General features: G+C 44.5%; 2 protein-coding genes across 2 annotated transcripts in view; one reads left to right on the plus strand and one right to left on the minus strand.

Annotated features, from left to right (window-relative positions):
* T265_05566 (hypothetical protein) overlaps positions 1-16,340 on the plus strand; it is a gene marked incomplete at both ends in the record, with an annotated part of 35,249 nt that extends 18,909 nt beyond the window's left edge. Inside the window, 6 exons of the mRNA XM_009170607.1 lie at positions 3,677-3,880; positions 8,611-8,853; positions 9,256-9,832; positions 9,873-9,991; positions 14,031-14,303; positions 16,099-16,340. Of these exons, the coding sequence (XP_009168871.1) occupies positions 3,677-3,880; positions 8,611-8,853; positions 9,256-9,832; positions 9,873-9,991; positions 14,031-14,303; positions 16,099-16,185 (1,503 nt within the window). The remainder of the gene's footprint in view (positions 1-3,676; positions 3,881-8,610; positions 8,854-9,255; positions 9,833-9,872; positions 9,992-14,030; positions 14,304-16,098) is intronic.
* An 8,475-nt stretch (positions 16,341-24,815) lies between these two features.
* Positions 24,816-26,930, minus strand: part of T265_05567 (hypothetical protein) — a gene marked incomplete at both ends in the record, with an annotated part of 31,502 nt that continues 29,387 nt past the window's right edge. Inside the window, 2 exons of the mRNA XM_009170608.1 lie at positions 24,816-25,026; positions 26,132-26,548. Of these exons, the coding sequence (XP_009168872.1) occupies positions 24,865-25,026; positions 26,132-26,548 (579 nt within the window). The remainder of the gene's footprint in view (positions 25,027-26,131; positions 26,549-26,930) is intronic.

Below are 26,930 nucleotides of genomic sequence, written 5' to 3' on the forward strand. Positions count from 1 at the left end.
ATGCTCTTTTCACTGTGAATCATCATTCCCTACACGGCTGTACGACAGCGATGCAAAGAACACAGTATCTTATTCCCCAAATGTTTTCTCCGCTCATGCTAGTCGATCGTATCTCTCTCATTTGCGACTAGACTTTTGAGTTAAAGACAAGCGCATTTATTTGTGTAACGATCGTTATACCTATTCGTATACCAAGTTGATTGCTTACTTGACCGTGACCTGCGTATGTGATAGGTTGAATCGGTGTTGAAGACGGTCCCGTTACACAGCTACCGTTCATAAGCGGTGATCGGAGGTTAGGCCATCTTTCGGATCCCGGCAACGAATCTGGTGTACTTGGTGAACACCGGACCATCATGGACTACATTTTCAGGGCTGGTGCAGGTCTTTAATTACCATCAGAAACAGCCGCGAGCATGAGCTGTGTATGATTCCACGGTGTTCGCCTCCTGGCCTTCGGAGTGTGCAGCCGAGCCACTGAATACATGGCCGCTGAACTAGCGTCATGAGCTGTTTAACGCTCAAACGGCATCCTGTGAGCACTGACTTGTCGAACCTTCAGACACCTAGAGTGTGGTTCAAGGTACAGAACATACTGGTTGCCGGAGTGTGGTGCTCTTGGAATAGATTTTGGGCTGGCTCAACCTGCCTCCGTCCCATCTGTTCCTTCAACCATATATGCAGTTGCAGTCAGTTGCTCGGGATTGTATACCAGAGTCTGGTGTGATTGCGTTGAACAACCGTAGCTATTCAATTGTGTTGAGTGTTCAAGTTCTCACCGAAGCAGCTCAGTTCATGTTAGTAGAGTAACGGGTTCAAGAGAGTCTACCAGAATGTATCCCGTCATCGTGAGTCAGCCTCATTTGTTTGACCGTCTGTTGGAACAGAGTAACAGACCGTCTCACGTTCCAGGTCAGAGCAGCATCAGAAGACGATCTCGCGGAGTAGCAAAGTGAATGTATCACACTGAGCGTTTCATGTATATGGAACGACCTCCGATTATCTGACGAACACGTGATCCAGTTAAGTAGCCTCAAATGAAGAAATAAGTCCAAGTTAAGCTCTCCATTTCTGTCATATCATTTCCATGAACTTACTAATGGTAACCAAACAAGTGTTATAACCACAGTCATGTCGCGAAAAGGAACCAAGCGCTGTCTGGCCCAGATAACATATAAACAGGCAAAATTTGGGGGTTGAAAGAATATGTCGCTGTTTCTCAATCGGCTATCGAGTTTGTTCGAGAGTGACTTGCGCAGCATTGTGCATCCTCCACCTATGGTGCACGATATAACTCATGTGTGTTGCTTTTACTAGGATGATTGAACATCACACAAGTGTCATATGGGCTGCGTAATATACGTTCCGAATTCCGGGACTTGATGTTGAACAGCATCTATTGGATTCAGAAAACATGCGGTGACTATATCGGAATTTCACCTAATGTCCCAGAGACGCACATAATGTGAAGAGGAGTACCCGGAATTTTAATCTGAATTCCCTGCATATCGCAAGCGTGGTCATGAAGTCACGACAGAAAACTGAAAAACCCCGTTTCTTTTATTAGGTTGCCACTAAACAGGGAATTATTTTCCTCAACCCTTACAACCTCCATACCAATTAACATTATTCTCATAACGATCTACACACTGCTTTGTCTCATATCATCACGATTTGCATCCATTTTTTGGAGGTCATCTGATGGGAATCACTTCATTCTTTTCTGAAATTCCAAGTAATCATTGCAATTGTATATGGGATAGAACAAAAAATGCATAGCGCGGATCGGTCCTTATTTGCCACTTCCTCAGCGTACTCGTCCGTTTCTTGGTCAAATGTCTTAGCGGAGGATTTGAAGTTTTCAAACACTAGGCTAAATCCACTCGTCTCGTGGGCAGTTCACTCTCATGAAGGTGTACCGCATATCTCGCTAACCTGAAAGGAACAACATTAGTATGAGTATTTAAGCGAAATGTCGCTACATGTGACAGGACAAAACAAACTGGTGTAGGTTATTGTGGCCTTAAGTGTTAACTCAGTGATGTCCAACATTGTCCCACTTTATACCAACTCTCCATGGCTGGTTACCCTCGGATGAATAAAGGTACTAACAGACAGCTGTGTTTCTTGAATCTTTGTCGCAGTAGCTGGTCAGTCCGTTTTGTATATGCCTGATGTGGTTTTTCAACTCAAGCCACTGAACTGTAGTATCGAGCCTTTGTCCAGACTACCACCGGGCTGTAGCGTGGAGTAAAGAGCTATTAATTTAACGGTGACTCAATGGCATTTTGGTCTTATGTCATTGTACTCAGCGCTGGAATTACTTACATAAGCTATCTGTTCTCATGTAAAACAACGGAAAATCCAATGGTGTTGAGCTATTTGAACTTCCTCGGTTACGATTTATGCCATTGAACGAGTCACAGTTATCAAACCAGGGGCTGGTCAGTGGGTGGCACTACTGTAGGTTATCTTCCCTTTGCTTTCTTCCTTTCGAGTACTGGATCCTCGTTCTTTCGGGATTTTCTAATAACCATTCAGTCTGCCACATTCACGAGTGAGCATCCAACAGTACCAACAATTGCATTAAACCTCGTTTTCTTTCTCTTACACGCATTATCTTCACATTGTCAAACTGATGGATCAATTAATCACAATCACTTAGCCTGGTTTCACTATGGGCATGGGAATAGGGATGGGGTGCTGCTTGAGAACAGAGAACGGTTGTTTAAGTTTGCTAAGTAGGTTGGAGCACAGTGACATTTTGGGATCACCATCTGGGTCGATTTCTTGTTGTCTGTCTGTCTATCCGTCTGTCTGTTGATTACTGTACATCCTTTCCTTGTATTGAACAGACATTGCTTGAGATAACTGCACAGATTGCATGCTTTCTGTATGTTTACGCCCAAGTGCAACGATACATTTCGTAAGTCCTTTTTTATTCCGTGTGCTTTGGAAACAGTTCCAGAGATTTCTGTCATTGTGATTGAGTCACGCTCCTACGTGTGAAGGAGCCTGTAAGATTTCGAACAACCGGCGCCAAAAGTAACCACTATTGTTCAAACGAAGTGGGAAGTTGGGTGATCTGTTGAAGAAATATATTCCAACGCTGGGTAGCACGACCAATTTGTAGGCTCGTTAGTGGTGTTTTCGATCTGTCTAAGTTCCATTTCTTGAAACGGTGTACTAAATTTGAATCCGAAGATGGAAGTCTAAACGTAGAAGAGACATACAGTAGACGTAATCAGTTGAACAGTACGCATCATTTACTATTGATGTCTTATGTATAAAATTATCTCACAACGTTCGAATTATGCTTCAAGAATCCCCGAGAAATCAGGCATATCCGAAAATTTTCATGAGCTTCGTATCATTGATAGGCTACTCTCGACATCCAGTTGCATCTCAAGAAGGGGCTACCCAAATGGAGCTTAATCGAACTAGTAACTAGAGTAAGCTGCGAGGACCTGTCGGACAATATGGGTGAATAAAGCGGAATACCGATCGCCAAGCGGCTTCGTTGCCGCTGCCGATACTGAACGTATCCACTTGTTTTCAGCAACATCTTCTGGTCACAGTACGAGCAGTAAGTTGCCCACACTACAGTTCGATAGAATGCCCTTGTTGAGTCGATTCAACTACAAAGAACTCACTCACATTCTTTTCCTTGTACTAGGTAGTGCAACTGGATCAACTGATTGCCGCCAAGGCCGGATTCAAACGTGTCTGGCGTGTAACCGGACAGACATATCCCAGAAAATTGGATACCGAAATTGTCAACGTCCTGTCAAGCCTCGGCGCCAGTATCCACAAAATATGTACCGATATTCGGTTGCTCGCAAGCTTCAAGGAGCTTGAAGAACCTTTCGAAACCAACCAGGTTTGTAAATTCGAACAATTCAGTGATTTCTGGTGGCTTATGTTTTTTCGTCTGCGAGGTTCTGGTGTTGTTTATCCTAAAGATTTCATGGGCTCTTTCGTTTACTGTGTAGACTGTTGTTGCGGTATTTCCATAACATGGATACTGCATAGTGATAAAGACATAGCTGTATATTATCTCAGTGAAACTTAATCTCGGCAATATACTCAAAGAGTGTGATACTATCCTACTGTGCTCCGCCAACTAGCGCATAAAATTTAATATAGAACTTTCGAATTGTCCGAAAGTCGGGTTGGTTCACGTAATGGCACACTTCAATCCATACAGCCTGCTGATACAAACGTGACACAACCTGTTTCACCAGCGGTTGATTATGGCATGTGAACGGCTGGGACATCTACGCCGCGGATGGTGATTGCTTTTGCCATGGCCACCAGTACTTATTAACATAAATCTTTTGCGGCTTCTCCTGTCTATTCGGGCAGAAAGTCAAGTCAAAGGCCAAACGTAAGTTAACTGGGCAGTTCAGTTGCATCAAACATCAGTGGTGTAAAAAAAATTAAACGAGTTGAAGAATTCATTGGTCAACGACGTCACAAAGAATTTTCGGGCTCCTGGAGAACTATTTCTGGGACATCCATCTGGCGATCTAGAGTGGTGATAGAGACTGAAGCGGATATCTGATTCAGCAATAATAACGACGTAAGTAAACAACAAATTTTAAACACTAATAGATGACGACTCCCTGAAAAGTCCCAAAAACATCGACTTGGCTCCGGTGATTAGGTGGGGAAAGATATGCAGAGCTTCAACACCATGGTGACCCGACCCTGGAGAACGCACCATTGTAATTGATTAACATCGTCTGGCAGAAAGGATAAGTACCGCTGGAATTAAAAGATGTTTCTAATTGCACTGCTTTGTAGAAAAAAAACAAGAATTCATTCGCCGACCACAAGGGCATCAGCCTGGTTGGTGGTGCGAAGAAGTGCAAACCGCTTTCATGAACGACGGTACTGTTCTATTCCAAGGAATCTGGTTCACCAGATCAAAGTCGGCATTATCGTGCTTGTGGATAATTTTGTGTTGCTTGTACATACATAAGATAGACTTTGATGTCTTGGTGCGATCGCTGCTGTACAGTCTAGTTTGTGCATCTACTCAAAGGGAACCTTCGTTGTGCGTCAGCCAGCGCCTGGTAGTGTCCATGCATCAAGTTTGTAGACTGCTGTACGGAATTCTGTTCCCTCGGTAGCGTAGTATCGTTTCACTCAACAGTTGATTGTCAGGCGGGATCCTGTGTTGCCAAAAGTAGCCTGGCTTTTGGCTTACTGAAGAAACGATTGTGGAGAAACGGAATTTTTCGGCTTGAGATCAAAGAAGATGATGGTCCCGCTGGTTCCCATTTGCGGTACTAAAACGCTAATCTCTTACTAACACTAAATCCTATGTGCCAGTGGCTTTCACATGCAATGTCTGAGACGTATGTTGCACATCACACCACTAAGATTCATGTTCGCACTTTCTACCGCTAAAACGGATCGCATTGTTCCGGTATTATGATGGTTTGTATGTTGATTTTCAGGAGTTTGGGTAATGGATTTCACTACTGAAGCTTAAACTACAAGAGGGGTGTCACTTAATTCACTACTGCAGTCGATGGGTCGGTGAATTCAATTACCAGGCAGTTGATTCGTATTTGGCCTTCGTTATCGAATTGCTATGTTGGCCTCAAGGAGTAGTGTGCTGGAAATCACAAATTGTTTTTGTTTGAATTGTCAAATCAACCAGCAATTGGGACTCTATAAGCAATGATCAAACTGAGAACTGCAATTTCTTGGTAAGCTTACTTACTGTGTGGTCGGTTAATGGTTGTGGACGGGCAAGCACTGTCGATAATTGACAGTTTCTAGCAGGTATATTTGTTGGAAGGGGATAGAATGCAAGTAGATTTAATTCGGATTCGCTGAGGCCTGGAACAGCTGCGTAACATGTGGATTGTCATTACGTTGGCCTGAGAGAAGTAAGTGGTACTCACTTCACTCGATAGGCTATTTCAGGTTTCCGGTGGATTGTTTATTTTAGTGACGATCCCAGCAAGCGTCTCGCCGACCGGCATTCACGCCGTGAGGGGAATTTGCCCCTTTGAATTCCCTCATTCCACTAAAAAATTGGTGATCTGGGTAAGTGACGCATGTCTTATCCAGCTAATCACAGCGAGAATTCCCATGAAGATCTCTCTGACACACCGTATCTCCTTCCAGAAAGCAACAGCTATACCCTAAGATCATCAACCGATCGCTAGGTTCAAAAGGATACGATAACTTCGTAGTACTGCCTGTGAAATTCCATTCGGTTTGGTCTATCAGCAGATAACTTTGTTGTTCATAACGTTAGAAGAAAACTCTAAAACCGACCGCCGAACGAAGGAAACTATAGTAATTTACAACCAATTCCCCAGTTCTTCTGTTTTTCTCTTTTCAGAATCCCATCCATATACCCTTTAGTTTAAAGACACTAACCTGAACATCTCATCGACCCTAAGGTGAATACGTCTCTTCGTATTTCCCTCAAACCTTCCTCGACTTGTCAAGTCTGCAACGATGATGTGATGTATTCCAATCTGAGACCGTCTAGACAATCAACGCTCTTATCATTATCTCTTTTTGGCGTTGACACCCGTTTCCAAATAAACTCACAACGGATTACTCAGTGAATGCAGTTCACTGAGGTATCCGCTAGACATAGACGAGAGAAGCATCCGTAAGCAGCTTGAACAGACTGACATCACTCAATCAGATCTGTTCGAAGTGTTTTGTGGTCCGATGCTCTCTACTGCTGAAGAAAACAGTGGACCGCATAGACTTCTGGATCCCAAACGTATTAGCAATATGAAGTCCCATGTGGAACCAGAGGTCACAAAGAAACCCTCGATGAATTGGCCAAGTTGGCACTCCTGTACTGTGAAGGACTTACTCAGTCGGTCGACAGAAACACATGGTATTGGTCGACCTGGACAAAGTACCGGGCGTGTAGCTAGAACACGAATACAGTACAGCTCCTCTGTAATAACGGTATTTTCTTCAGCTTAATTCTCGGTCTGAACCTCTCAAGCTTTCTGGTTACCCCATTGGCAACCAGCATTAGGCAAATACTGGGTCGTGATTGGCTGTCGGATCCGGAATTCCGGCCAATCAGAGCTCGGCCTGATACCGGACCGGCAAGCGGCCCGAACTTTTGGCCAATCTTGTGCGGGATAGGCTTCTCGGCCGTAGCAGCGCCTAACTACGAGCGGTAAAGCGGTATCGGTGTGGAACGTCGCCTGACAATACCCCTTGCAAAAATATTAGTACACCAGGACTCAAAACGTCGTAACGGATTAGCACTGTCTTTAATAGTTACTGGTGCAACTGGACATTGGGAATGGGTGAGATATAACGAAAAGCTACCTGAGCTACTACAAATTCCGTTCGGATATACATTCCATAAATGCAGTTTGTCTATGTGATCAGTGCTCAACGTGTAGAATCGGAAACATTCTCAGCGTGCAAATTACGGAACGCAAGCACATTTGGGCGGTGGCTCAGAACCGCATCGGTCATGAGCGTCATGTCAACTTTGATGAATTGTGGGTTTATCAAGCTTACTTCATGTTACCTCAGAATTTGCGGTGATGTTTGAACGCGTGCGCAATTTAGGTCACACAGAAACACCCTTCATCATCAGGGCAACACACTTCCGCACTGACTTATTTTGAGGTAGTTTTGCAGAAATAACATCTAAAGGGCAACTTTCCGAACAAAGGGCTCTGCAAAAGTCCCGTCGTCTTTCAGACGGTTTCGCTAAAACGGTCCGACTTTTGTTTCCTATATTCGCACATCGTTTGTAAATATATCGCTCGAACTGACAAAATCGAGCACATTGCCTTTGTTCACATGGTCTGTATGCTCCAGCGAGTAAAGACAGACAGGTGTGCTTGTTTGAGCGATGACCTGGGATATACGGAGAAAGTATATACACCCGCTACACCAACCTCGGCGTCATGTTGGATCATTTTGCATCACGCTTCAACATCAGTATGCGTTTACATTCCTCTGTGAATTCCTTCAGTGAGATGTTGTCTGGATTCCATTCAATTCTGGATAACAAGCGAGTAAAAATTTCTGTCTTTCGGAGAACGTAACCCACAAACAAGAATGAGGGATTTGAACTGATCACGCGTGAGTTTGTTTAGTTTGAAGTGGCTGGATTATTTGTTAACGGTACAGCATAAGTTTCAGATTCAGATTCCTCAAAGTCAGTAACACGAGAACGCCAAGAATCGTGAGTTGAAAGGTGGTATTTTGGGGTCGGAAATCCTGATCAGGTGCCTCGCAGTTTCCTTGGATGCTATCTGGGGGGTGGTGGTAAAGTATAATTACAGGGTGTTTAATACTCTTGTGGTTGAATACGCCAGTGATAAATTAGAGATGCAGCGGAATTCATTGTGTACTCCCGTCAAAATCAAATCAGTGTGCAACTGGAAGTGGCCGGTGAAATATGACACGCCGACTGATAAACGGGTGAACCAACTCAAGATGTTGATGATATGAACTGTGTTCGGTCCAAAGCTGCGGAACTAATGCAAGTCAGTCTTCGTATGGGTTTTTTGACAGTTATTTTTTCGGCAACCTGATTTATCTTCCTGTACATGCATTTCTAAGTCCCTTCTCGTTTATTTTTTTCTGCAGATCGGCTCCAGTGCTATGCCGTATAAACGCAATCCTATCCGATCAGAGCGCGCATGTGCGTTGGCTCGATATTTAATGCATCTTTCAGCACCTTGCACCACAACAGAAGCCGTTCAGTGGTTAGAACGATCCCTGGACGATTCAGCCGTTCGTCGGATCGTCCTCCCAGAAGCCTGTTTAGCTGCGGATGCATGCCTAGTTCTTTTGCAAAACATATCTGAAGGGCTTGTATTCTATCCACAAGTAAGTTTGGACCTACTTCCTTAAACCTTCTTAACATGATAGAACGGCTAGTCCGTCGGGATTGTGCAACAGCTGCGCAGTACCCAGGTGTAGCGAGCTATTTCGAGGATTTCGACACTCACCAAAACCTCCGGCGAACGAAAAGATAACTTGCTGTTCCTCTGCAATTGTGTTGTGGCGGGATTTAACAAAAAATATCCTTTTTGTGACACACTCGTGAAGTATAGCACAAAAGATAGATTCAACTGGGATTCAGCTGGGTTTTTCGACAAAACTAACTTAGTTTGAAAATGAATGATCTGAGGATGTTGCGGAGGCAGCTGGACTGGAGACCGACCGGAGTAAGTTGGCGCACTGAAGACCCGACCGGAGTAAGTTGGCGACACTGAAGACCCTCTTCAGCGGCCAGACGAAGGCGGCCCTGGATGCGGCCCGAAGGGGCCCTGGGATAATGGACTGAGCCGCCGCAAGAGGAAGCTCTGGCTGCGGAGTTCGGCATACCGACCGACCGCCAAGAGCCTATGGGGCAGTTCAAGACGGCCAGGATGGAACCGGGGTTACCCTTTGGGTTCTTCGTCAGCTTGCAGCAGTCGCTGGTCGGGCCTTGTCGGAATGGACGGAGTGTCACGCCAGCAAACGCTGTCTCACCAGTTCGTCGAAGGTATTCAGTCAACGCTTCGTGCTCAGTTGCGGTTGGTGGAAGCAATTGGCCAGTTGAGTGTGGAGGAGCTGGGGCATATAGCACGTGAATTGGCCAAGGCGCCACTGGCCACATTGCAGTCGCAGGAGAACAGGGATGATTCAACAGTGGACGAGTGGACCAACTCGCCGAACAGCTTGCAGCTATCAAGACGGAATCGCGTAGGCACACTCGAACTAGCTGATGCTACAAGTGTGGCATGCCGGACCATTGGAAGAATCAATGCCCTCGTACCCGACCACCTGCGCATAAGAAAAATTTTGATTACTCTTTTCCCGGGTGGGTGGCGATTAGTGCATTGACACAGGCTGCTATACAGGCCGTTGTCAAAATAGACGGGAAGAGGGAGCTGTGCCTGAATCATACAAGAGCAGGGATATCGCTGGGACGGAGAGGGACGAAGCTGAATGCAAACCTTGCGTGTTAGCCTTGAGAGTGGTGAGTGGATTCCGACTGAAAATTGACGGATCGTCAATACACTCAATGCGCCTAGGCGACAAGTCCGTGCAACACGAGTTCCTCGTCGGCTCAGACATAGAGCAGACAATATTGGGGGCAGATTTTCTCAAGAGTACAGATTTCGTGGTTGACCTAAAGCAGTGTGATTTCAGTATCAATGTTTCGTTCTTATCTCTTCAGCTGCACCGTTTTAACGCCATGAATAGGAAGAACTGGTGGCAAAACAAACGAACAGAAGAAATCAGTTGGTTGATCAATCAAGCCCCGTTCCGTAGTCCAAGGTTAGCTGGATCGGTGGTTGTTGATCAACATGCTCTCACTGAAATTCAGCAATTTCGAGTTGATATTGTGGATATCCTTCTGAACGCTGTTTAGAATCAGTCCCCTGACCAACTGAATAAACGTTTTCGCGTCTCAGCTTATGGGCCATCCATCAGCCGATAGTCACCTGACTTAAATTGCGAAGCAAATGTTTGGTGATCAAGTTCGTGGACATATCCCACTACCACTAGTTCTCACATGTATGTGAACCTTGTTTTAAGAAAGAACATTATGATGCTACCAAACAACTAAGAGAGACGGACAAACCTGTGTTGCTCCAGCCGTACATAGACGCACGTGTTGTAAATGTGAAAAGACGTTCGAAAAGCATAGTGGATCTGATATAAACCACTTAACGAGAACTTGTTGGATGGGACCTGTACACTTCATTATCACTTGCTCCTTCGTATCCATTCAGCCTTCCAACCCACTGGTACTTATACGCCACATCTACGAGGAGCAACCAAAGTACAAAGTGATGAACTTTCTCTGAGACATTCTGACCATAGATGTCTGCCAAGGCAACCAGAGAGTTGCTGGGAATTCCAAACTTTATTCATGATAATTGCACATTTTTTTCAACTTGCCCAAGTGCCACACCAATTGCCGGTGAACTCCCAAAATATGTTTTCCGAACAATCTTGCTCTTTATTTATGAATACTCTTTTGCGTCAGATCGTGGAATAGTTTTACAATTTTTATCGTCTTAAGTAGCATGCCCACGTGTATTCCGTTAGAATGTTTAAGATAAACACTGCCTTTGTGTACGAAAAACATTCGCTTTGAATTCGAAGGGGGCGTATGAAAAAATAGGTGAAAATCACTGGCAGCCAATGTGGACCTTTGTTATTGATATTACTTTGGGCGTGGTTGAAAGACATATTTCCCAATACGGTGGACAACAACTTTGTTTCCGCAGACTAGAATCACCTCGAAAACACTCAGCCACATGAACAGTTCACATCCAAACACTTTTAGGCGTTCCCTGTACTGCAAACCCACGTGAACTGAGCAATGTTTACACTTTTCTAGTTTTACTCCTTTGAATTGAGAAACAATAGTAGTGTGTACTTCTTCGGACCGTATTTGTACAGTTGAGTCTTCAGGAAGATAGGTTTTTAACATGGATACTGATTTCTAACGGCTGCCCTTAGAATTTGCCAATGACTTTCGAGTAGAAATTTTTTGTCTTACGGCAATGTAAGTAAAGCCACCTAGCTACAGCCGTAAAGTGGGGACTGTCCACCATCATCGGTCGTACACTTGTGTACATCCAATTAATCATACTCCTGTCAACGGACAAAATCCATCTTCGACACCCATCGGGGGTTGTATAATATCTCTCTGTCCCACACGTGCAGATATTCACATACAGTTGTGGTTGACAAAATGAATGAATGTCAACCTATCTCAGGTCATTCTCTTCGCTGTGTCATGTAACTGGCTGGTCGTTGAGAGCATGAGATATGGAATTTTCGTTTCGAGATTTCCTGTATGTGAAGTCAATTTTCCCCGGAAACCTGGGAGGCGCCGCACGGTTCTTTCATTCACACTGGGAATCATCGACAACTCGCAACTCGCGAATCTCCAGATGATTTAAGCACACGCTACTCCAGCTAGTAGCTAAAAACTAGAGCGTTCAGTCACGAGTGACTGATCAACAGTATGATTAACTGGCGCTTGGGATATGGCGCCAATCCCTTCTCAGTCACAAGATCTACATCACGTGGTCATATGTGTTGAGGGGATACTCGAGTGACGATTTCTCAGATGGAAGGTTTAATCACCTGTTGTATTATTCTTCCTTCTGAGCTACAAATCGATCCACGAATGGCCTGAGACCCGAAAACCTGTCCCATCTATCGCTGGTCGTAGTTTTAACCCGAAAACAGCATTCAGAATATTATTCCGCAACATCTGTTCTATCTAAACCTTCGTATTCACAGAAGCCTTCGTTTTCACGCCTCCTTAGCCAGGACAAGCTATGAAAGTTCATCGATAGTCCGTCCGCAACTGCCTGTACGTTATGAGATGCGAGTACACATGTTTCAACAATTCACGGCCACATCGACAAACACACCAGCATCTCAATATTCTTGTCATCTGTTTAGGTAGGCTATTTGTTTTTCACTTACTGGTTCGTTGGTTTTGAGGAAAATACTTCCTGTTATCTGAGTCTGCGCAATGGCTGGCCTGAAAGAATACTGTTTTTATTCTACGTTCAGGGATTGGCCATCAGGAATCATAATTTACCCTCAGCCCTTCGTTCACCGATCTCTTCCCGAAAACCGCCCACTCTGTACCGACGGATACTCCTTTATCATATCTCATATTTCCAAGGATTTACCTTCGAAACTTTAGAACACGTCCGTTGGCATACCGTCCTTTTGTACTGCTATATTAATTTGTATTTGGGGGTAGTCCTGTCATTAAAGCATACAAACTCCGATGATCACGCCCCGTCCTACTGACAGTTATCTTGTGCCCTGACAGGTAAATTTAGACTAGTGCATCAATTCTTATAAGAGCTCACACAAGAGCATCCCGGTGATGGCCTTCTGTGGGCAGTTGTCACCTTTCGATTCATGCACCACTTACCTTCATTTAACCCGAATGCTCATAATGCAAGCTCTCCAGAGTGGGCACGGAGTTCGTGATACTCACACATTTAAGTTGAACTTGGTCATCACCGAATGAGATCACTGCGGCTTGAAGCATCACTATTACTTCCGAGTTGCGATATGTTGATTGAGCTGATTTTGTATTATCACCGTAGTTGTCCATGTGTTGTTTGAACATTCGCTAGCAACAACGTACAAAGAACACTTCGTTATGCTAGATTATGTTAGATTGTTTATTCTGGAAACTTCATGCACTCTGCAGTTCAATTGTCATTTCAATTATTCGGTCGTAAATCATGTACCAGGGTTTCCTCAGTCACAGCTACTGCCGTTTCCTTCGGTGGGACCACCACACACTGGAAACTGTTGCCTAGCTAGTTCATGGGTATTGAACTGTTCTGATGAAGTGGGAAGCTGGACAGCTGCACACTGAATGAGACAGCACCTTTGACTGTGGTTCTGGGTCATGTCTATGGGTGTCAATTATCGTTGATGTGCCCGTCTCTGAATGTCTCTCCAGTCTGACGGCATTTTACTAGTCAAGGCTTTCATATTTAATTGCCCACCTTTCGGTCGTTCCCATTCAGAGCGGACTGGATGTGTGAGGTGGGCCACCTACCGAACGTTAATTATGTTGCCTAGTCACGGGAGAATCTATTCCGAAAACCGTACACCGTGTCTCAGCAATACTGGGCAATACTCTGAAGGCAGTCTGAAGTACTCCCGCTGTAAATGACCGCTTTTCACTCCCATGGTGTGTGCTTATGTTCCTTGCCCCGTTCATCCGAATTTCAGAATCTGGATGATGTTAATGTCTAACCCATTAGAGTACTCACTAGCGGTGCTGACATACTTCTTGTTCGGCAAGCGGGCAGTCGCGCGTTGCCTTTTCGTTCCCATAATGCGCAATTGTGGTTGTCCTATTCCGTGGTTAAACTGCACTGTGATCAACAACACAGTTACTTATAGTTTACGAGTCACTGGCAACCATGCGGTTTTATCGGGCAGTGGGGTTCGTTAGCACATTGCAACCAATCATCCTACTCGCTAATGTTTATTGTTTGTCTTACTCTCAGATTATTGAAACGAATCTTCGTGCCGAACTTCCTTTTCTTGCCGTGGAGCATATTCTTGTCACTATGGTCTCTGTCGCCGGAGCGGATCGTCAGCAATGTCATGAACGGATTCGACAACACAGCCAAGCTGCTGCAGCGGAGGTAAAGTTGAAAGGAAGACCCAACGATCTGGTTGACAGGCTGAAGGACGATGATTATTTCGCACCTATTCGTGATGTCCTTGAGAAAGAACTGCTTGACCCCAAACGCTACATTGGTCGAGCAGTTGAACAGGTTCGTTTCTGTGTACCTCCACTTCTGTGTTTTGCATTGACTGTTTATCCGTATCTTATATTTATAACCGAAAATCCATATTCTAGTGAGACCGTTCATTTCAGAAGGAATGACTAACCTGTGAAGTCCCAGAACGCAGATCGAACTGTGGCCAAACCGTGCAGTTAGCCTCCAGGAGGTTCTGCCTAACGACATACCTATATCTGCGAGTAAAATTTATCGGAATCAGTCGGGCATGGAAAAGTCGGCCATGCGCGGTTAGTTGTTGAATCGGAACGAATGAACTGATTATTCATGAGTTACCAGTTAGTTTGCACCCAACGGTCCATATTTTCCATCGCGTTTCTGAATGAGGGACTCTTCTTCTGGAGACTGATTAACCCAAAGCCCTTATTGGAAAAAAATGCTTGTATTGTACACGTTCGCGAATTCTTTTTGTACTAGTGTTGACCGATTCAAGTCCCTCCTGAATGGATCGTGTCGAGTTGGCCGACACCGACCGGTTCTCATTGATTTACGAAACGTCACTCATAGCCCAGTTACGTACAATTATCATTTCGCTTCTACTAACATAGTGCTGGTTGTGGCTCTGTTTGTAGTTTCCACCGGTGGCGTCAATGTGCTGGATTGTCACTTTGCTCGCCTACTCCACTGGCGGTCGAGGTCTAGTCATATGCTTTCTCAAGTATTGTCAAACAGATATCTTTGATTAGACCAGTTTATTCGTGAAGAAAGCCTGGTCCATCTAGGCAACCAGTTCGCGCTATTAGGTTCACTAAGTTCAAGCTACATGCCCAAGCAAATATCATCAGACGAGCAACTGTGAATCAACCGAGTCGACTGATTGCGAAACCGCAGTCATTGTAGTGGCAACTAGTATGACGATAACTTTAGCTCCAGTGTGAATAAACAGGGAAACCATCTCTCAACTTTAACGCCCTTTCGGTGCATAGCCACCATGCCATTCGAAGGAAGCACGAGACTGAGATACTAACCATCTCTCAACTTTAACGCCCTTTCGGTGCATAGCCACCATGCCATTCGAAGGAAGCACGAGAGCTGAGATACTGCCAAGCTGCCTAAGCCTGGACAAGAGCAATCCAGATGCCAGGGTTGGGTTCAAACCATGACCTTCCGGTTAGTAAGTAAGCTCCCTGACCACCGAGTCATCTCCAGACCTAGTGTACGAATTTTTGTCCACTAACGTCTGAACTAAAATCTGACGCTACCTATCTACATCACTGCATGTGCTATTCGGTTAATCAGAATGAAGCTAACAAGTGTGGCCGATTAAAGTCAGCCGTTTCGCCCGTAAAAGATCGATCGCTTATGATATCCGTGGGCACCAACTTTGTGACCCTGAATATTTCTTTGATCTGGAGTCAAGCTTTCTCCTAGGTCCTCAAGGAGATGCTTGACAGATTTCATAGTCGGCAATGACTGCGCGGACAGTCAAACTGAACGGGACCCGGTTATGGAAAACCACTCCAGAGTGGTTCTTGACGGTCACACTATAGAGGTTCCATGCTTGTAGGTCCTATACCCGGCATCTTCACTATGAGCTGAAAACGATTGGAAAACGAAAAATATTTCCGTTTGAGAATTTGTGTTTTATGGTATGATAAACCTAGTTATGCTAGAATCCACTCAGGTGTTTGCGTTGTGGCTGTTGTCTTTGCCCACAACCAAATAGCATTTTGTTTGCTAGTATGTTCTATGTATCCGTAGTTGGTCTGTGTTATTTTGCCTGGAACTCCGCTACTATTCGTTGCTGTTCCGAACGCTTCAATTTCAGGTAGAAGAGTTTATCACTTCGGAAGTGGATCCGGCACTTCAACATTATCAGGGGAAACTCGAGGCTAGCAGCACAGTGCAGGTATGAGTTGTGTATCTCCTCATCCGGCGAACCACACGTCTGGAGCACTCCAAACCCGGCTTTTTCCACGACACTTTACAAACTAGTCATTCTTTACTCCTAGGCTACTACTATCTTCAATTCAGTTTTAACTCGCTTGATTACATACTTTTGCACCAGTTATTCGTGAATCACCTTTATTTGATGGGCAACTTTTTATCAGCATACACCTCGGGTTGAAGGGTCAACGATACCTCCCAGTAATCGGCGGTCTGAAAAATCATTCAGCTGTAGCACTTCTTCGGTGTCTAGCTGCTGTGCAACCCGAAGGAAGCACGAGGACCGGGATACTTCCAGGTTGCCGAAGCCTAGACAGGGGAGGTCGAGAGGCAGAAGTTGGGTCCGAGCCATGGATCTTCCGGTCAGCGGTCTCACCGTACTCATTTGATTTACGCCGTAGGTTTTGTTTGGTCTGTTTAGATTTGAAACGCTGAATTCCTTGGCCAAACAAGAATCTACAGTAGTTTGCGCATCAAATGACCTTTGATCAGATGGCCTTCAATCGGATAACAACGATCATCATATGATTCAACCATGACGCTTACTTCAAGTTGATGAGCTGGAGTAAAGAATAACCATCACGCGAGAACTATTTCTCCGCAGTTTTCAAGAGCAACCAAGTCAGCAGCGTAACGTCTTCTAGCAGGTGCTAGGAAATACAACTTTAGACGCTTACGTATGATTCTCATTGGAAAATTGCACGACGACCCACAAGTTGTTTGTCGGACTATGCGTGTAAGCATACAAGGGTCCAGCTTACATTCAAATATTGTTATTCAGTTACAAGCTACGATACGGCATGGGCTCACCAGAATGATTGATCCAGAATAGGAGGACGATTGTTCAGATGAGAGCCGTGTGAGTATGCATTCTACAGGAAATCCCGCAACCACCACCACCTGAAATATAGGTGAATGTGGCAGCGTTGGTTAAACCCAAATCGGAGATCAGCACATGATCGGTAGAAATACACAGCGTGGGAAGGGTAGTACATGACGTCATGTACATGTGACATCGTCAGCAAACACGGGCAAGAAGAATGGGAAACTGAAGAGTAGTCCAATTGTGATTTCCAAATGAAGCTGTTTTCAAATTTACACTGTAACAGGAAAATCTAAGAATGCCGTGCAAAATGGCTGAAACAAAAAAGATCCGATGTGTATGTTACGTGAAAGGTCCACTGAGCGCGCATGTCTAAGGACCAATAACAACAGACTTATTTTATAACGGTAGACCAAATCAAATCGGGTTGGCTCCAATGATGCTCAGGTTTGCTAATGCCCACAAACAATAGTTGGCTGCAAGATACGATTGTCAGGTTTACTCTCCAGTGTGCTCTCTCATCGAGCGATTACGCGATGAACAGTTTTTCGAAATATCGTTAGATTATCCCTTATTTAAACCCCAGTCTGTTGTGCCAGAATGGGTCAGACGGGAACCCTCTTTATCTGGATAACTTTGAGGGAAACCTCTTGTTTAGTCTCACTGTATCAGTTATCCTGCAAGTGTAGTATATTCGACGAGCGACTAGAAGCGCAGTCCGTTTCATCACCAAGATATACCAACTCTCGCCGCAACTGATGAATCCAAACACTCGGTAGGGTAGCACCTTGGCTTTTCAAAGGCTTGGGAAGTTTGGAGAAATCTCTGCAACCTCGTCCGCTCCGTGCGAGAGCAAAGCAGTATGATTGGCGATAGACTAGGTCGACACTGCTACAACCGTGACTGGTGTTGAGAGCCCTGAAAACGGAAGAAGTCCCTGTGACAGCGTCAAGTATACATGATGTGCCCGTTTTATCGTACAGACTAATGGTTTATGGGCTACGATGACAGTGAGGCTGTGCGTTGGTTCAATTCTGATGAGGCCGTGTCTGTGACGGAAAATCACTTTCGGCAATTCGCAGCATGATTTCGGTTCACTGATATTTTAGACAATAGCGCCACACTACACCAACTATATCAATGAGTGCAGAGTTGACGTAAAGCGTCTCAATGATTCGAAAACCATGCTGACGTACCAGCATCAACTGGGCTCTGCAGTGATATCCCTCGATCGATCCAGAACCCTGATGGGGGTGTGGCACAACTAGAAACACCAGATTATGATGATAGCAGTCAGCCAAATCAGCCAACTGCTCCCGAGACGTCCTGACTATTTTGACACAACAACCAACAGTGAAAAAAGTTCGCAATGAATCTTCTTGCCTGCCTAACATGTGGCGATGACATAAGCCAGGTTAGGCGACTGTGTGGACTAGTTTCATTTAGCTACCCAGGTTTCCTAAGTGGTTTCGACATCACATAACCAGTGTGCCGGGGCCAGTGACTTTCTAAAGATAAAGATTAAATTAACGAATACAACGTCATTCGTTTCGAAAAATGATCAAGAGCTAATCAGCTGCTTCTGCTTTCATGAATTTAATCGGACTTTAATGTATGTTGTATGATACTCCAAATTAATGCTTTCTCTTAGTATGGACATACTGGAGATCCTGCTTGAGGCAACGAAGTCTATCCAGTGAAGTCCAAGATGATACTGTTCCCGCGTGTTGTTTATCGCTGCGTTTCGGGAATCCGACTGGTTGGGATGAGGGATTCTTGCATGGTCCCTGGTTATCAATGCGCTGAATGGGCAAATTTCTTACGGTTTGGAGTCGCCTTGCTCGTTTTCATGCTTGGTGATTCTATGTGGATGGCAGAATGGCTTTGGTAACAAAGATCTTGTAAAACGTTTCCTCCGGATCCGTTGAATGGTCCATGTTAAGACGGGATCTCAACTGAGGTGCGCAGATGTAATTGAATTTATTTATCCATTTTTCGTCAAGATGGTGTATCTTTACTTTACATGTTATATCTGTGACTTATATACTTTTATACTGTTACTTATGAAATTAACGGTGACATCTCGTTGAAATGGTGCAAAAAGTCTTGCTATCTAGAATGGATGAAAAGGTCTGTGACTGAAGATGGAGCGGCGCCTGATTTCGTTCGAGAACAACTGCACTGTGACCATTGACTGTTGGCCGAACCAATCACTGTCTGGGCTGGGTTTAATGCAAACTCAGCATCCATATGGAATGAAAATAAAAATTACCACCATTCAAAAACGACTATTTGCATTGAATAATGCTTCACGGGGGCGTCCATATCCCATGTTTACTACTTTTTATAGTGTATTGTCATGCTGTTGTGGAACGATCTCGTGTAAGAAGTGGTCAAGTGCACTCGAAAGCTTGGAGAGATCAGTGTTTACATTATCTATCCCACGATCGATCGATTCAGAACGGGCTGGCGCAATCAACTTTTACAGGTTGACCTCAGCATGTTTTCTCTACATCAAACAAATTGGGCCAATCTAGGGATCGGAATTTGGCAACCGGTGGTGTGCTTTTGGATGGTTTCTTGTTTACAATAACTTACGTAAATACACCCGGAGTGTCATCAGTCCTTTTAGATAAAACCCACATTTGCAGTCGCCATTGCAGATTTTCGAAGATTTTAAAAGGCGTATAATTGTCGTACTAATGTGCACGCAATTTTAGAACTTCGTTCCAAAAACAATGTCACGGGATGCTGTAAAGAAAGAATGCTTCACCCTACGGGCTGTCAGGTTGAATGATAGGGGATCAAAATATGTGTATGACGGTAAAAGATGAACGTTTCAGGCCAATAAAATGGCCAGGTGATTTTTGTTATGGTACGGCGATGTGGAACAATAGACCAAATAGGAGTCACTGCAGCTGTTTGGTCAATGATGCCTCACTCTGTGTTGGGAGTTCTAGGCTGGTGCAAACTAGCAAAGTGGGGAACTGGGATCCGGTGGTTCGTTTTTGACCCATCCAGTTCATGGGCTTTGAGATTACTCTGCCTATCTGGAATATCTGCTCGATTGTCTACAAGTAACACAATAGTCGTAATGTTTCTGAAACACTTCGGCACACCGGTTCCCCTTACCTGAGGCTAATCAGGTAGACGCATCCTCCGAATTTCCGTCAAGCGTTTGTTCTAATTGAAACCAATCTGTATGAAATTCGCCAAATACACTCGCACACTTATTGCTTTTGACGGGAGACAACTGAATCCAGCTGCATCTCTCGTTTTTGACGGACCATTCAGTTGAGTCTCGTTAAGACCAAATCAGAGTACAAATGAGAGAAATTGGTGAGCTTCGTTTAACTTGAGTACAAACAGAACATGAGGCGGAAGGAAACTCGGAAACTGCGCCTATCTGATGAGTCCCAAGAAGGGCGAAACAGGTCGTGAGTTGTCGAAGAGGTTTCATCAACCTTATAATTAGTTTTCTTCACGAGAATCTACAGCAAAATCTCGAACCATAAAGTAGCAGCTCTGTGCAGCGAATTCCGTACACGAGAGCTTCAGCTGAAATTCATTTGGTCTCCAGTCACAACCAAATCACTGTATTAATGAGAGATCTGTCCGATCGCTTAAAAACTGTTCCCTAAATTCAATTAAACCAATCAATGACCTTAAATTCTGTTAACCATCCTATTTTCATCTAGAAATCGGGAGGGAAGGGAGCGTACTTTCTGGTTTGTCGAAATGCTGGCGCTTGCGATGAACTGCCATCTGGTTCATTCCAAAAACATATTGCTGCATTTTGGACTCCTAACCCAAGCTACTACATTCCATTAGGCGAATGAGGCCTTCACTCCTGAGTTTCAGTAAAAGTACTGTGGCATGTGATTAAATTTTCGGCATTGTTATGACTAAAACTAGGATTTACAAAAGGGGACAGCATAAGATTAGGTGCTGTAATTAGAATACCTCCTCCTGTGGCTTCCGGCCTTCATCACGACAGTTTATTATCAATGTATGATTTCCCATGTCCCAAAATACTTGCTTTTTATACACTGCCCTCAACCTTGGTGATTATTTTTTTAGTTTCCGACACCTTGTGTTTGCTCACCACGGCTCGCTAGTTCGGTTGTTGAATTTGGACCTCTGACACGCTTTCGAGCGCTGTTGGCAGAGATTCATGAAGCTTCCGGTTTGCACAACCGAAATCTTACTAGTGCTCTTGGTTCAACTTAGATATAATGAGTTTGCTTTTGGAGAACCATCATCCTGAAGTCTTGTGCACGAGCTCTCCTGATAGTGAACTCTCTTCTGTAGCATTGGACGTGGTCCAACGCCAGCGTACAGCAATAAAAAAGTTGCACGAAAATAGCCAAACGCCTTTAACTGGGATTGCTTCTCAGTACCGTATAACGCAAGAAGTTTTAGTTCTTGTTCCAGGTCAAACCACCTGAGGTACTCAATAGGCTGATTAGAGATCGTTGTTGTCACTTTTAGCATCTGTATCTTAACGCATATTCAGATCTCTCATAGAAGTCATCGAAAATAGGCCTTGAATAGTAAATATCACCCACAAAATCTTGACTACTTTTCTTATATTTGCCAAAATGAGGAGTTTCCACATGAGATTCACCTCCCCTTCTTAGGCTTAGATGGTTCCGAATTCCAATTCCAGCACAGCATTTAGTCGTGCTGACCTCTGAGAACGTTTAGGACCGGAATGCATCTTGGTAGATATGCGGTTCACCCGAAACACTGTTTGCGTATATTTTGGCTGTGTTTGCTTTCGAGACATACGTTAACAACAGGTGATGCATGCCATAATCAGGGTGGCCAGAAACAACAGTAAGAAAAGGGAATCCTGGTGTTATTTATTACGATATGAAGTAAAGTATGCTTCCAGGTTTGAATATGAAACCGGTGTTGTGAAGTAAGTTAACCTGGATTTCAAAAGCAAACTACTCAGATCATTGCCATCGCCTTGTGTGTATGGGACGAAACGACTGTCAGACATGGCCCAGTTGAGTGCATCCATCGAAGCTGTTGTCTTCAATGCATAGCTCCCCCCACCCAACTTCCCCAGTGAAGTCCACCCATGCCCCTGTATCGACGCAACAGTTATATCAGCTGCCGCTCCCAATGCTTCGCAGTCTATCCCTACCTCTCCAAGATGATGGTGGAGTTGAACAGTTTGCAAAGCCATCGATAGACTGGCCGCATCCAAAAACTCACATGCTTCAAGACTACAATTAAACCCTTGAGATTCTTAGTTGAAGGCCCACCGGTCGCAAGGGAAAAATTCCCATTCAGCCGGAGCACAAATAGAGGAGATAGCCTTCCGGAATGATGCATCATCTTCGCCAGCTGAGAACCCGGCTGCGGATTAAAATAGACCACTGAATAAGGTGGGTGTCATCCTGTGCGTATCGGTCTCAACTTTCTAATCGAAGCACTGATACTGTTTGCGTTATCCTCAAGTGTCCTGTCACCAATTTGGATGTCCTTCGAAGAATGAAGTGAATGTAGGTCAACTGAGTCAAGAGACTAGATGTACGTCGTCGAATTTATTACCCACTGTATGGTTTTCGTAGGCATATTGACGGTTAGATTTATTTCGCGTCCTGATATCCTACAAGTTGCACTTCGAACAAATCACTGCTCTACGCCAGTTCCCCTGAGCTGGAATTTTGACTCATCGCTTCTGAAGGCGTCCTGAAATTATTCGCGCGAGGTGGGGAAATTCTAGGCTTTTCCAGTTCATTCACCTAGTGGCAAAACTGCATTACTCCTGGGTTTCTAGAAGATGGTGAAATGGTAATAGCTGAACAAAAAGTACATCCAATTTCACTGTGCGAACTAATCAGGATAAAGGCAGTTACACCCAGACCGTGGTCATCCAACCAATAAGAAACTACTCGATCGGTACATGATTAGAGGAATTCGGTAAAGTTGTTACCACCGGCATGCCAGAGTGAGAATGTCATTGAATATAGACTCAGGTAGCACAGTCGGTGGCTGGTTTGTTTGCTGAGCTAGGTAATTTAGTTTCTAATGTATCACTATCAATCGGTGTCATCAACTGTGCACAATTACAAAGAACGTAGCATTATGGTTTGCTACTTGCTCGGGCGGTCATACGGACTGCTCTGCTGTCCTGTGTTGCACTTGGTCGATCACCGGGAGACCTTTGAGCTTGGCCTGTTCTTGTCCACACTCCCGAATCCTAACGCTTAAAGTTCAGAACACACTGACCTATTTCAAAAACAAGGTCTCCGTAATGTGTGTACTTCAGCAGAGTAGAATGGTTACTTGATTAATAAAAACCCTGGAGTGAATGGGACGGTGTGCAATAAATGGGTAGGATGATTTTTAAAGTACACAATCGAGCATTTCTTTCGGATCGTATGTTGAATCGCATACGTAGTGAATAATGCTACGCTGTTAATTAGCCAGAACATAGTAAGCGTTTGCTCCTTCGCCTGGTTCAAGGGCTAGGCTGGCTGTTCGCCGCTACCTTCTTTAAGGAGCATTATCCGCTTGTCAACATAAGGCTCAGATTCGTTCTATTCTCGAACGCCAAAATTCTGAACATACAAACACCATAAACTCTGTTTTCCTCAACAACCTCTCATAACTGAGACTAATCTAAAAATGAGCTTTGCTTATTCCGCAAACTGCTTCACCCGCGCTAAAAAGACGGGAAGACGCAACACATATCGATTAGATGGACCGGGTCAGAGGGCACGACCTCACACTTCGAAGGCGCGAAATGCGGCACAAAGATCGCTTCTCTCCCTAGAATGCAACAGTGCATTTTTGACGGAGAATAACGATGTACTGAACGTCACCCGGAAGCTATACACCCATGGAGTAGAAACATGAGTGTTCATTCCGTTGCATCAACGTCGAAAGCAAAAGGGAGGTATTGGCGATCATTGGCTGAACCCATCTGGTGTGTAGAACGCTCAAGAAAGTTGTCCGTATGGCCTCGCTCGCAAGATACCGACATAGTAAATCGGCACCGTTCGATGAAGCGAACTTCCCCATTTCCGGTAACTGAATCCAAAGCAGATATCGGGTGTAGAAATACTGAAATTGCCAGTGGTTGGTACTTTTACCGGAGCCACAGTGTGAACCATAGAGTAAAAACTTGGTCAGACGGGGACATCACAGTCGTCTTTGAAGGGATTGCGTTTGTGTTTCAATGCGTCTTCGAATTCATATGGAGAATAGTCAAAGTTAGAATCCTGTAGATCAGATACGGAAGCTGAACACCCCGTCCTCATCAAATACATTGTTTCCCGATGTCCCGACCAACTGTCAAGATAAATTATGAAGTGAGTTGCTTATTTTTTTAAGAACCTTCGATATGGAACCTGATTGGACCCGTGACGTACCACCCAGTTGGTCGCCCTACTTGGCACTCTAAAGCCACCTCAATCGTGTGAGGTTTTGGTAGTTAGTGCAGGAGTTTTGAACTAATGAAATCTCATGCTCTCCGACAGAAGAGTACGCGACTTATCTGGAGGATGACGGCAAAGCCACATTCATTGCTTCGCGGGTGCCTGGAAATAATAAAACCTCGCATGCCTGAGGTGGTTTTGGAATGCCAAGCATGCAGGCACGTCGAAGGTCCAATCGCGTTTCTCTACGGACGGGCATTAAAATTTTCTCACAAGCCCACTTGCATCGGCTGCTGTTGAATAACACCGAGTGCCACTCCTTACATCCCCAAATTCGAGTACCTGAACAGTACCAGTCGATAACGAGGAAAAAATGATCAGGATCATACAATTTTATGTACACCAATCTGGATGTCTTAACACACTGCTATCCTGGCAGAATAAGAGCCATGCGGCTTCGTTTAACTTTCTGGCGCCGAACACGTTTGTCCCGTGCCGTTAGCAGATCTTCGAACAACACCTTTTGTTGGCTTTCTTCAATTTTCAACTTCAGGTACTCGAGGGCTGCCAAATTCATTCCGAAGAGTTCCTGTGAATGCGAAAGGATAGAGCAGATTGATATGTAATTTCGGAGATCATCAGGGCATGTCGAAAAGCCATGTGAACAGAACTTCGGTATTTGTGATAGGACCCTGTTTCAACGCGAACGGTCCTGTCTTGACGTACTCCACGGACATTTCAGAAGAAAAATGTGAAGCAGTCGACAATTTCGTGACAAGAATCTGAGCAAATTCTTCTACAGTAAGCGAAAGAAATCATTACGCTATACGATAGCGAGGCCGTTAATATCGACAGGCCCTCGCGGAGGACATGGTCACAATGAATTAAAGTTTTGGTGAAAAAGTCGTTAGTCAGCGGGACTTAGAAAGATTCAGAAAAACGTCAATGTCTGGGAGAATACACTACTTGTAGCGTTACTGGAAACGCTCCGATGGTTCGTCACCAGTTTAGCCCTTCCGGGGATTCGTCAGCTAGACCGGGTTTCAAATAGCCTTATGTTCCATTCGAACATGGGAGTATGCCTCTTTAATGATATTCTTGAACAGAATATCTCGTCAAACAATTTTCAGTAACTTTAGTAGAGTAATCAGTCAAGAAGATATGGTAGGAGATCGCAAATCTTGTATTAACTGAAACATGAGGCGGTCTGGTTCAGCACATCCAGTTGAAGAAGAAACCCTAAAAGGCAGATTGAGCCGCGCTTCAGGTGAGTCTCCCGTCAAAACAAAAATGGGTGTATTTCGCTAATTTCATGCAGCTTGGGTTCAGGCAGAACATAAGGTTGACGGAAACTCAGGGAATACGCCTACCAGATGAGCCCCAGGAAGGGCAAAACCGGTCATGAAGTGACGAAGAGTTTTCAGCGACCTCATGAGTAATGTATTACGGTTATAAATTGTATTGCCAAATCTCGAATATCGTGCCAATAAGAGGGCTTGGGTCAGCAAATTCAGTCGAAGAAATCATAAACGACAGATTCAGTTGAACCTCCCGCGAAAAGCAAATTGGTAGCGGGTATATCCTCACCCTTGATCAATAGTTTGCAGAGGACTCCTTGTGAAAATCTTACAGTAAAATAATACTCGTGGGAATAAACAGAATGTGGACTGGGCATTTGTTACAAACTGACAAACCTTCAATTTTCCAAGCTGATTAACACGGGCCTCTCGAGACTCTTGTAACATATCACGTAATGATGCACTGGTTACAACCAAACCAAAATGTAAAGTGACCAGATGTCTGATTGCCCGTCCCACGAGTTCGACTTCCAAACCTCGAGAAAGCCAGTTCGCCAGACGGGGAAGTAGGCGACGAGCGTGTTGCGTAGTGATCGCACCGACAGCATGCTCCAAGCCAGCCCCTCCCCCACCTAGACGACTATTCGGTGCTCGGAGCTCTGCGAGGCTGGCGAGTAAGAATCGGTCGGGACAATCGATTCCACGAGCCACCATCAAAGGATGAGGTGGAGGGACAGATTTGCAGGAAGGCGGTAGCTGTTTTTTGGCAAATTCTTGTTCACAAATGTCGATCGCTTCCATAAGCATATCGGCCTACAGTGGGGTAACACAGTGCGTGGATAAAATATGGGAACTGACGTCTCTTACTCAAAACGTGATTAACAAAGTGAAAAGACAAATTCACTGACATCAATGTATCTTTGAAGAGACTTATGAAACAGCACAACATATTGTTGGCTTTCCGAAGGTTGCGGAGCCATAAAAGTAACTTACGAACTGAAATGGTGCCGCAAGAATTCAAAAATAGGCACACAATTCGATGAATACAGTTGTCCCATATCCACAACCTATTGGCCTCAAAGGAATAAATCTACAGGTTTGTAGTACGAACTCTCCTTTGGTTCATTATATATATATATATATATATATATATATATATATATATATAATCTCGTGTGTTCTTCTATTATGCCCG

This window comes from Opisthorchis viverrini (assembly GCF_000715545.1).
Source record: "Opisthorchis viverrini unplaced genomic scaffold opera_v5_104, whole genome shotgun sequence".
Lineage (NCBI taxonomy): Eukaryota > Metazoa > Platyhelminthes > Trematoda > Opisthorchiida > Opisthorchiidae > Opisthorchis > Opisthorchis viverrini.